This window comes from Astatotilapia calliptera, chromosome 3 (genome assembly GCF_964374335.1).
Source record: "Astatotilapia calliptera chromosome 3, fAstCal68.1, whole genome shotgun sequence".
Taxonomy (NCBI): Eukaryota; Metazoa; Chordata; class Actinopteri; order Cichliformes; family Cichlidae; genus Astatotilapia; species Astatotilapia calliptera.
The window spans coordinates 39,401,338-39,413,224 of NC_137424.1; the positions used below are offsets into that span (position 1 = coordinate 39,401,338).

Below are 11,887 nucleotides of genomic sequence, written 5' to 3' on the forward strand. Positions count from 1 at the left end.
GCCAAGAATAAGCGGAATACAATAAGTGTATTCCAGTATGTACAGTATATATGTGTATAATGGGCAATTGCAATGTAAAGGGGGGGTTAGGATGAATAAATAAATGCACATTTCCTTTAAAACTTCAAGTTCTTACTCTCTCATTTTTCTGTACATTAGCCCTTACACTTTAAATTTAGAATAATGACAAAGATTTGGAAATTACGCCATATTGTATTACAATTGCACTGTATTATAAGGTGCTACCACAACACGAGACACAGCTCTGAGTAGTGAGCACAAAGACTATTTAAAAAAAACCCTCTGCGTATAACGATTTTTTAAAAGACCGGATGTCAGCAAAAGGTTTTAAAATTGTTAATTGTCATCATTATCATTTCAAATCATCTTCATCTAAATTTGAGTTCAGATATCAGTTTGGGAACACGCATAAATCCTCCGAGAAACAGTCGATTAGGTTTTGAAACCCCAAAATTGATATATTACTCCACATTTAAAGCCCTAATTAAAAGTTAAGTGCTTAAATGCTAATGGCTTCAATTGAGGTTTGCTGATAGTTTGAGCTAACAGCGTACCCGTAATAGCGGTCTGTTTTCCGTTTTTAGGTCTATGTAGTACATATCCGGTCTGGCCGACGGGAATGTAGACGTAGACGGAGGATATCTCTCTTTACTCCTGCGTGTCTTTGACACATCCTGCCTTGAGCGGAAGTGTCTGGGATTCTGCTCGAGTCGTCGCTTCAAAACAGTCGTTTGTAAAGGGAGACGGGGACAAGCGGTGTCCGCATCTCTCCCTCCACCATCACCGGCAGCCGGGCTCTTTTTAGCGTGGCTTTATGAGCGCGGGACATGCTCTGTCAGGTTAGACCTCTGCCACAGCAGACAGGCGCAATTCCTAGCAAACTAACGAGAAGACAGCTGAGAATTGGGTTAATAAATAAATAAATCGGATTTGCCCCCCTCTAATGAGCACGTTTTTGTTATAGGTCTGCGCAATCTACGTGAACGCTTGTCTGGACACAGGAGAGGATTAAGTTACTGCTGTTGGCGGCGGATTATTTTATTGGCCTCTTCTTGTCACGCCCGAGTCTTTGGTGATCCTTCTTCCAATTAAGAGAGGTCTCTCAAAAACCGCAGGTATGTGCGCTTTTGGACTGGAAAATAATAACGCGAGATGTGTCATTGTGGGACTATCTAAAACGGGTCCTTTGTTGCTCATGTCTGCATTTGTTTCTTTGCAAAAAAAGAAGAAAAAAACAACTGCTGTCTCCTCACCTCCTATTGTGAGCAGACAATGGGAACACATAGAGAAATGGTGCAAGGATGCAGCATATTTACTAAATGGGTATATATAGAAATGAACATTATCGTGCAGTAAGATCGCGCTGTTTAATAACACAGGTTTAAACGCAGACTGGACGTAGTGGAAACCAGCGAACTGGATTTGGGGCGGTTTTATCCTCACGCTGGAGCCCTCTGTAGGCTTCATACCTGCTGATATGCCGTTTGCTTTGACCATTGGTATATGGCATATAGAGTTACTGCCTCCTCTCACAGCAGCTATGACTGCCCAACCCCCTTCTCCTCCCTGCACGGCATGTTTTGGTTTCAGGCAGATCATGCCCTTTTGTCCACTGAAGCCTGACTGTACTTTTCAGGGCAGGCTCCCAGTATGAAAGAATTTGTCCACTGTCCTGGCTGCCCCTTCTTTTTGTTTGCTTGTTTTTTTCACTGACCATATGAAGATGGTGAGGATTTACTAAACCAGCTGTACAGCAACATTAGCAGCATTAGTGCAGAGTTTGGGGATTCAAAAGACTAAGACTACAGTTTTAATAAAGCATGCATACTCAGCCAGTTTTTATTTCTATGCAATTCCAAATATTTTCCCCATCCCAAGTGGGAAAGTGTAACTAAGTGTTTCTTGGTAACTCATAAAAACAAAAAGAATCTGTTTTGTTATGTGACACTCAACTTAAAAGAACAGGATCTTTATTTTTAAGTTTTAACACTTTATTGTCATTGCACATTCATTAGTTGTAGTACTTGTCCCACATTTGTGCAAAAAGAGAGCCAAGCAGATGACAGTAAATAAATACCATATATACAGAATAAAATATATATGATATATGCAGACAATTAAATATGCATATAACAGCATTATATTTTCGGAGGTATACAGTGGGGTGTTATAATTGTCCATTTAATTGTCCTAAATATGGCAAATTCTTATTATTTTCACTGGAGCTTAATTATATATTGCTGAGAGCTGATATCAGATATTTGCTGATATATCAGTATCAACATTTATATCAGGCCATAAATGAAAATTTAAAAAGTAAAGAAGAGATGAGAGAAACACCCTTCAACTGTGCTATGAGTGCTGATGTTGCCTATTTTGTCCACCAGTGGGCACTCTACAGCTTAACTAGAAGTGAAAACACAAAAACGGTAAAGTACTTACTGACTATATACAAAAGAATATTTTTAAACTATCGTGAACTTATCAAGGACCAATAATATTATCGGTATGTGTATCGTTCTTAAAAATCCTGTAACAGTCAAGGTCTATTTTCCGTCATGAAATATACTGAAAAATGGAGATCTGAGTAGATAAAGAAGACATGTATTGTTGCTTGTTTTAGTTAACATGCATTTTAAATAAGATATAGTCCATTTTAAAAGGTTACAATATTTCATTTTAGCCATATTTTACTGGGGAAAATATCTTTTTTTTTCACAGTCCAAATGATTAAACCAGAATTTATTTTTCAAGCTTATTGGCTGTTTGGTTAATAATTATCCTGCTTATTTGATTACTGTTTGCTGACAGAAGCTTTTTACTTTTCAGCTGATGAGTTAATAATTTACTGTCATTCAGCAGCATCTGTCCATTTAAGGTTGCTGAATTGTAACTGTTCCTCTGTGTAATCTTAATCTCCTCAGGTATGTCTTTCCGGCGAGGTGTGGTCAGGCAGAGCAAATTCCGCCATGTTTTCGCCCAGGCGTGGAAAGCCGAGCACTGCATCGATGATGTCAGAGTGTCCCGGGTGACGTGGGACAGTCCACTCTGTGCAGTCAACCCCAAATTCATTGCTGTTATCATTGAAGCGGGTGGAGGAGGGGCCTTCCTCGTGGTTCCAGTCAGCAAGGTTCAGTCTCCTACATTACAGAGTATCAGATAAACAGTAGATCGATGTTTCTTCCACTCTCCTACTAAAAGCATTATGTCACCAACTTTTTAACAGCCTGCTGCATGCCTGACTAAAGTACTTTCTACACTTACGAGACCATTAGCAGGACTGGATAATGCATTAATGGTTGAAACACTCTGTTTTTCTCTACAGAGTGGAAGAATCGACCAGTCCTGTCCCACAGTCTGTGGTCATGCAGCACCAGTGTTGGACATCCAGTGGAGTCCTCATGATGACAATGTCATTGCAAGTGCCTCAGAAGATTGCACGGTGAAGGTAAAATTTTCAAACCTTGTAGAAGTTCTGTGCTGGTGGTTTGTGGTCAAGTTATCTGTAATCTGACGTCCGTAGGCATCAAACCCGCCACAACCTTAACCCACTAAAGCTGTGTTGGTCCTTCTTCTGCTGCTAATGAAAACACATCAGACTTCAGGGTGCAGACCTTGAGTGTGCTTCAAACTACTATAATAATTAACATTGTGTATTTAACACTTTCTTTATCATATTGTATGACTTAATTTTACTTATAATTGTAAAATTATGTCAGTAGAATTCAGTTGAGAGGTCTTTGGTGCCCTGGGTCCGTCCATAATGCCAGTGCTGGTGTGAATACAAAACATATGAGGGTTTCCTGTAGTGTGTGGTGTGGGGACAGAGGTCGTGTCATTTCTGAGGTTAGGTTGGAGCCTGGATCAACACTTTAGGTGCTTTGTCAAGTCATCCAAGAAATTCCAGAGCTTTTTTTTTTTTTTAAACAGTGATTGTTCAGCTGAAGGAGACGACTGCCAGGGGTGCGTGCTTGGTTTGCAGCATTTTTTAGGTGTAGGTAATATTGTTTCTCTGATCACAGCTGTGTAAACTTACGGCGAGGTCTCTGTGAAACAAGTTGGCATTCCTCAGCTGTTAGACACGGCTGGGCGAGGAGGGGGGTTAAAAGAATGTCACTGATTCCAGATAAATGATTGACGAGCACCCATAGTCTTTTCTTCAGGCACACCTTACCATTTTTTAACAGAAAGTAAATCACTTTTGATACTACTAAAAAGCTATACTGGGATATAGATACTGTTTTAAAAAAATACAAATATATATTAACTAATAAAAATCTGAAATGTTGAAAGAGAACCTAAATGCATATTTAGTTGATATCGATAATTGGGTAGTAGCTAGGCTAGCTCTGACCAAACGTAGCAAATTAAGCTATGGAGCTACTTCAAAGGTCACTTCCTAAAATGTCAGCGCTTTTTTAATCTTTTAAAAGGTGTATTGTGCAGGACTAGCTTAGCTGGCTGTTTTTTTCCTTCTAACAGCCTTACTATTAAACAAAGCCAATCATGTCTTGGCTGTAGCTTTATATTTAACAGGTAAAAATAAATGTGGTATTGAGTAAATTTGGATGAAGAAATGATGATGTACTCCAAGTGCTGTCTGCGTTATTCTTGTTAAAATGACATTAGCGAGTTAGCGCGGATTGCCGTGTGCGTGGGGCTGCATGGCGTCAACACGTTAGCACGGCTAGATTGTTAACGTGTTAGCGCCATGCAGCCCAATGCACTCGCTAACAGAGATTTGCCTCGTTATTGCGGTTGTGACGTTACAGTCATTTTAACGAGATTAACGCTGACAGCACTAATCTATCTATCTATCTATCTATCTATCTATCTATCTATCTGTCTGTCTGTCTGTCTGTCTATATATACACATACATATATGTATAAACTGGCAATAAAATAACCAATCTAAATCTTATATACAGAAAATGCAGGATTGCAGAAATGATACCACAGAGTGTGCATAAATTGCTGTTGCTGTCTAGCAGTGTGACAGTTCAACTGTTTAGGAGGGAGATGGTGAGGGGAATGAAGGCTCTGATAGCAGTAAAGTTAATAATATGTCAGGAAAACTGTAAAAATTATACGACACACATATATATGTCTGCTTTATGTTGAAGGTGTGGCAGATCCCAGATGGTGGGCTCACAAGTCCAATGACTGATGCCACTGTGACCCTTGAGGGACACAGTAAACGAGTGGGACTCCTGGCTTGGCACCCAACTGCCTTCAATATCCTCCTAACTGCAGGTAGGACCATCTGTAGCATTGTAGTGCTCCCATTGTTCTCCTATAACCAAACATGGTTCACATCTGTGGAAAATAACAGTGATAACTGGCTATGACTGGTGTGTTTTTTAAGTGTGTTGTGTAGAGAACATGGTCTAAACATTAAACTGCGCCACTGTGGAAGCAGGCTGGTGTAGTTTGTATGTTGCTTTACATATATTTCCATAAAAAAGTGAACTAAAACAAAGGGCTTGTGTTTGCACACTGGAAATGTATTGTACTTGAGTTTTATATGGTGAATTAAGGTAACCTTTGCCTTGTAATAAACATCCAGGGATCATTTTACCTTTTAACAAACTCCAAATATGGTGACAGTGAAACTCGAGGCGTAGCTTCCCCGTGCTAAACATTCCTCATTATCCAGATAAAAGTGACATACACCCGTCCATTTGTAAACAGTGAGAGTTGAGGAGCAGCTCCTGTCTTACTATGTTGGTGTTCAGTGACAGCCAGTTCAAATACTGCTGCATAATACAAGTATGGAGTAGGATTTCCCTCCTAGGCAACTCACAGCATGTGATTAACCTGAAAAATAATTACACTTTGCTGAAAAGCTGCCAGAGCTGGTTTCCATTGGAAATGTAGCCTACGCAAAGGAGGCACTACTATACGCACAAGCACATAAAGTAATGTTTGGCCTGCGGGATCCTCATGGCAGTGTAAGAATGTAAGCTGCCCACTTATGTTAATGCATACTGAGAAGAGTGCATATTGTTCACGCTGCATTATTTTACCACCAGCTTTTTTAAGCAGCTCTGCAGGCGTTGTTGCTCCTCAGTATAAGTTAGCGTTAGCGAGGAGAAAGGCAACACAACAACACAGTTATACTGTGCTAAATTTCCATAATGGAGTGAGATTAGAATTGTATTCAATTATATAACACTTTCAAATCACTCACATTAACTGCTGGTATCGTGATATAGCATCAAATACAGTGTATTATGTTATCTGTGTACAGTTATCATAATTATTTGATTCTTGATCGTGTCAGTGAAGTGGCTCTGTTAATTGTTCACTTTGTCATATTCCTTTTGGGATCCACTGCAAGGACTCAATCAGTTGAATAACATTGATAGGGGAAACATGTTTAAGTGCAACTGCTTGTTTAAATGAACATCAATATTTGCTACCAGGCTATCATTAATTGTACTGTAAAGGGGAATGAATCAAAAAAGAATATTGAGGTACTGACATCATGTCACAGATCGACTCCCAGCAAACAGCTCCACTGCTCTCACTCCATTTCAATTAAAATATTGGCCTGAAGTGCAAGGAATCGACTCGTCTTTCCACTCTAGCTACATCTTCTTTAAACTAACAACACAAATAAATGAATCTTTTATGTGAAAGATCAACAACAATGACTTGTTCAAAATTAGGCAGGAAATGATGTGATTGTTTGTGACATTGCCACTGATGGAGAAAAGTAACTACACCAGCAAGACGGATTCAACCATTTATAGGACACACTCCATGTACGACACATGTAATTAGAAGTTGAGACTTGATGCAGAACATATCAGGGAGAAGGCAGAAAAGCCCAGTTTGGAATCACAGAGCGAGCCGTGATACAATACGCTGAAAACGACACAGATGGTGTTTCGATTAAGCAACTTTAAACTATCGGGGAATTCCTTTAAAGATGCAAAAGGGATTTGTTCACTGCATTGTGCTATTGTGTGTGTATTGTCATTATTATTCAGTTTTAATGTGTCAGATCAGTTAATACTTTGCTTCTTTGCTTGTCTCACCGCGAGTTCACTTTACCAATATTTACTTTGATAAAGTTAATGACATACTGAGGTAGTGTGTGTAGGTAGTATCTGTCACAGGGCTAACACAGAGACAGACATCCATTCACACTGTTGTTCAATTTAGCATCGCCCTAACCTGTTGTTATTATATATTGATATATGGTGTCATAATTAGAGATGGGTATCGTTTAGGTTTTATCCGATACCGGTGCCAAACTGGTACTTTTGAAACGGTGCCGGTGCTTAAACGGTGCTCGAACCGGTGCTTAAAGAATGGAGAACACAAAATTGGTCCAAAAACCTCTCATGTTCAGCTGTTTTTTTTGTAAAAAGATAACAATGTTAGCCTTTTCTGCAGCTATGGGGCATATATGGTATCACTCTTGGCTGGAAGCAGTGCTTAAACAATGGAAAAAACACAAACTTTGTCCAAAAACCTCTCATGTTTAGCTGTTTCCCTCTTTTTCTTTGGTCATTTTAGCCTTTTTGGCCAGGGTGAAGGGAATATCTGCCATCAAACAAGAAGACAGCTGCATGTAACTACGACGGTGTTTGCTAGTTCACCTTACATGCATTAATGTAATAACGTGGTTAGCCTACTCAACGTAAATTACACACGAACAACGTTAAGTTACTCACGCAGAGAAGAACGGCTGCTGCTGCCATCATCATCCGTCATCATTTCTGCTACACTGGCAGGGCTAGGGGCCAGGACTCTCCTCTTCGGGTTTTTGGGGGATGTTGCTCCGGGTCCGATAACAGGCACCACACCCGCAGTAGATGTGCTCGGTGTGAGGTCTCGCAGCAAGCTATCAAATACGGCGCATTTCTCGGCTTTTAAAAAAACCGCTATGCGTCACCAGGTGTTTCATCAGATTTGAGGTGTTACCTCCTTTGACAGTATCACAGTATCAGCTTGAAGCACTTGTTGCAGGCTGCTGAGTTTGCATATTTTGCTGTGAAGTACAGCCAGACTTTTGACCGCTTCACCTTGGGCATTTTTAATCTGTAGCTCTGCTCTAAAAGAACGTACGTACCTGGGCCCGCCTACTATTCTCGGAAACGTAAAATGATTGGCTAGAAGTGTATCACAGCTCAGGAAATAAAGCACCGAAATGTGCGCTGCTTTTCGGTCTGGTTACTACCGTTTATGTCAGATGATGGCACCAGATACCGGTACCCATCCCTAGTCATAATGCATTCATAATACACCTGCACCGATAACCTGTCACTTTCTCAAGACGAACAAGAAAAGCAAATGAATTTATAGGAACATCGGCAACATCTGCATCTGTTTATCCTCACATCCTTGCCTTGTACAATTTCAGGCTTCACACCCTCTTCCTTGGATGTTGTCTTTCCCTCTCTGTAGGCTGTGATAATGTGATCTGCGTGTGGAACGTGGGCACGGGGGAGCTAGTGTACCAGCTTGATGACGCCCACCCAGACTTGATCTACAATGTCAGCTGGAACAAGGACGGCAGTGCGATATGTACCGTCTGCAAGGACAAAGCCCTCCGAGTCATCGATCCGCGAAGAGGCGCCGTCCTCAAGGTGATTTCACATTCATGCTGTCCGTGAAGATGTGAGCAAAGCGTGGAGCACGGCTCGGCTCTCATTTCTGGTATAACGCGTCAGTGATCAGCTTGTGACTGCTTTCCTAGGTCAGAGAGAAAGTCCATGATGGTACCAGGCCCATGAGAGCCGTGTTCCTCTCTGATGGAAAAATCCTGACGACAGGCTTCAGCCGTATGAGCGAGAGGCAGCTGGCTTTGTGGGATACTGTAAGTTTCTTGTTAGACATGTGGTATAATGCAGGTGAACTGAATTTTACACATGGAAAAGGTTTGAGACACAAAAAACATGTGTGATTGTTAAAGTAGGCATTCTAGTGATGTGAAAATGCTTTTATCTTACAGAAAGACCTCTCAGAGCCAATGGTAATACAGGAAATGGATACGAGTAATGGAGTTCTGCTGCCCTTTTATGACCCCGACACAAACATGGTCTACCTGTGTGGGAAGGTGAAGCCTTGGCATCATGTGGCAAATAGAAATTTAGCTTGTTCTATGCAGCGTCAATCATCGTGATTGTTTTGTTTTTTTGTTGTTAATCTCATGGCTTTCAGGGGGACTGCACCATCCGATACTTTGAAGTGACTGATGAATCACCGTACGTTCACTTCCTCAGCTTATACAGCAGCAAAGAGCCTCAGAGGGGTGCAGGCTTTCAGAGTAAAAGAGGTGTGGATGTCAATAAGTGTGAAATTGCCAGGTAAGAACAGTATGCGTACCCGTAACTAGTAAAAACTACAATACACAGCTACTTCAGGAACTGACCAGTCTCCTAAAAGTGGGAAAGAATAATGCAGAATAACGTCAGACGGGACTTTGTCCTTGCTTTTTCGGCAGGTTTTATAAGCTTCATGAGAGGAAGGTGGAACCCATTTCTATGACTGTACCAAGAAAGGTAAGGCACACACATACTTTAAAAGTGGACTTTATAAACTGCTTTTTTTTAATAGCTAATGAAGTTTCCATATTTCCTCTCCAGTCAGATCTGTTCCAGGGAGACCTTTACCCAGACACAGCCGGCCTGGAGCCAGCCCTCCTGGCTGACGAGTGGATCGCGGGGCAGGACGCGCCACCGCTGCTGGTCTCCCTGAGTGGTGGCTACACAGCTCCTCCATCCAAATACAGAGACACTCTCAGAAGCAAGCCCAAGCTCGTCTCTCAGGACTCTGGGACCGGGGCCGTCCCACCTTCCGCAGGGAACGTAGCAGCTCCCACGTCCACACCTACCTCTGCCGCCAAGGAGACAGAAGAAGAGACGCCACAGCCGACAGCGGCCACGAGGGAGACGGATGGAAACGGCGATAGGCCAAAGAGAGAGGTCGGTCAGCAGCAAGTGAGATGCTGATTTAAGATTTTTTTAAGCTATTTTTGACTTGCTTTTTCTCTCTCTCTCTCTCTCTTCTTTCAGGATGACGTGTTGAGCGAGCTGTTAGCAGAAATGAAAGCTCTGCGGGCCGTCGTGCTTGCTCAGAATCAGAGAATTGAGTTGCTGGAGAGACAGCTAGCACGGATTGAAGATGGGGATGTATGAGCAAGCGGAAGATTCACTACATTCAGATGGCTTTTTTTTTTTCCCCTTAAATCCATAGACCATAGCCTTACTAGAGTCAACAGTACCTTAAGCAGTGTGGGCTGAAGAATGTAGTGTAGAGCAGCAACTAATTGTGAATAAATAGGAGCTTACAGCTATTGTTTCCAAGACCACAATATGTGGGTGACAACTGGGTAAAGGATATCGTTGCCGCTGTGTGACGGTGCATATAATGCAGTTTTGATCTTTAATTTCGAAGCACCCTAAAGGAGTTGCATCGGCACAGTTGCCTCAATTTGACGCACAAAGTTGTGTTGAAAAGGATTATATTGGAGCTAACGAAGGCTGACAGTCTATAGCAAAGCTATTAAGTACCTCCTGTACGTTTTTCTCTCTGACGCACTAACAAATGTAACCATTAGGGCTATTTAATCAGGTAGATTAAGCTGCTAAACTGTGATTTCATATCAAACCCCCGGTTGTTATCTCACTGCGTGACTCGTGCTTTGTTTTACTACTCCATAATAGAACACCACGTGTAAAGTTAACTGTCCTCGGCAGCGAGAGCTGTGTGAATGATGGCCGATGAGAGCGTAGCTGAATATTTATGTGTATTCGTAGCTGTGTGTAGTGTTTGCAATCAGTGAGAAGGTGACACTTGTGATTTTGTACCTCATGTTGTCAGACGAGAACAGCGTAAAGATAACACTATGTTACACTGTAACCTGTCATAAACACGACACAGAATTTCTTTTTTTCTTTTCTTTTTGAAGCACGCGGAAATGCCGCAGTGTCACACGACCACTCGAGAACCAATCAGGATCTGAGCAGCAAATGTCACATTTTGTAGTTGTTGCTTCCAATGATATGAAAGACCTGCAGACTGGGCATGGGACGGGAACCTTTTTTTTCTTCTTTTAAATATTCAACCTTACACTACAGTGACCGTGCAGCTAAGTCTGACTAAACTGTTCCAAATCTACTCCGGATTGCAGACCAGATTTGGTAGCAGCAAGAAAAAGGTTCAAGTGTGGAGGCTTTTCTACGTTTTTGCGCTTGTATTTGTGTTGATGAAAAAGCACTTTTAGATTCGTGTAGTTTTGTGTTTTTTGCTATTACATTTGACATTTACATTTAGAGGCATTGATCTGTTATTAATCTGTTCTTCTTACAAATGTAGAATAACATTGGTACATTCCACATAAAGACTACCCCTTTATTACTTTATATATTTCTTTATGCACTGATGTAACATTGACTGTAAAAAAAAAAGAAAAAAAAAAGTAGCAGTTTTAATCAGACTACATTGTGAAAGTTCAATAAACATTAATTCTTACTTTATGTGAATTGGCCTTTTTCATATGAAGTAGTCAGATCACGGTGTGTATGTGTGATCACATTCTACCAACAGAGAGTGGTCTGAAAATGAGAAAATACTGAGTGAGCAGCAGTTCTGTGGGTGAAAATGTCAGAGGAGAATGGCCAGACAGTAGCTCAAATTACTATTCATTGCAACCAAAGTGTGCAGGAGAGCGTCTCTGAATGCACAACACATGGGGGTTATAGTAGCAGAAGACCACACTGAGTGACACTTCCTGTCAGCTAAGAACAGGAAACTGAGGCTTACAGCTTACACAGACCAAAGTTGGACAGAAGACTGGAAAAATGTTGCCGGATATTATGAGTCTCGATTTCTACTGCAGCATTCAGATGCT

General features: G+C 41.3%; 1 protein-coding gene across 1 annotated transcript; it reads left to right on the plus strand.

The window, feature by feature from the left end:
- Window positions 1-679: 679 nt before the first annotated feature.
- On the plus strand, window positions 680-11,508 carry coro1b (coronin, actin binding protein, 1B). The gene is made up of 12 exons (XM_026161990.2): window positions 680-860; window positions 986-1,136; window positions 2,946-3,151; window positions 3,347-3,469; window positions 5,145-5,274; window positions 8,440-8,621; window positions 8,732-8,851; window positions 8,987-9,091; window positions 9,196-9,341; window positions 9,479-9,536; window positions 9,621-9,959; window positions 10,050-11,508. Exons 3-12 carry the CDS (start codon window positions 2,948-2,950, stop codon window positions 10,170-10,172), a joined length of 1,530 nt encoding a protein of 509 aa, XP_026017775.1. The 5' UTR covers window positions 680-860; window positions 986-1,136; window positions 2,946-2,947; the 3' UTR covers window positions 10,173-11,508.
- Window positions 11,509-11,887: the final 379 nt, after the last annotated feature.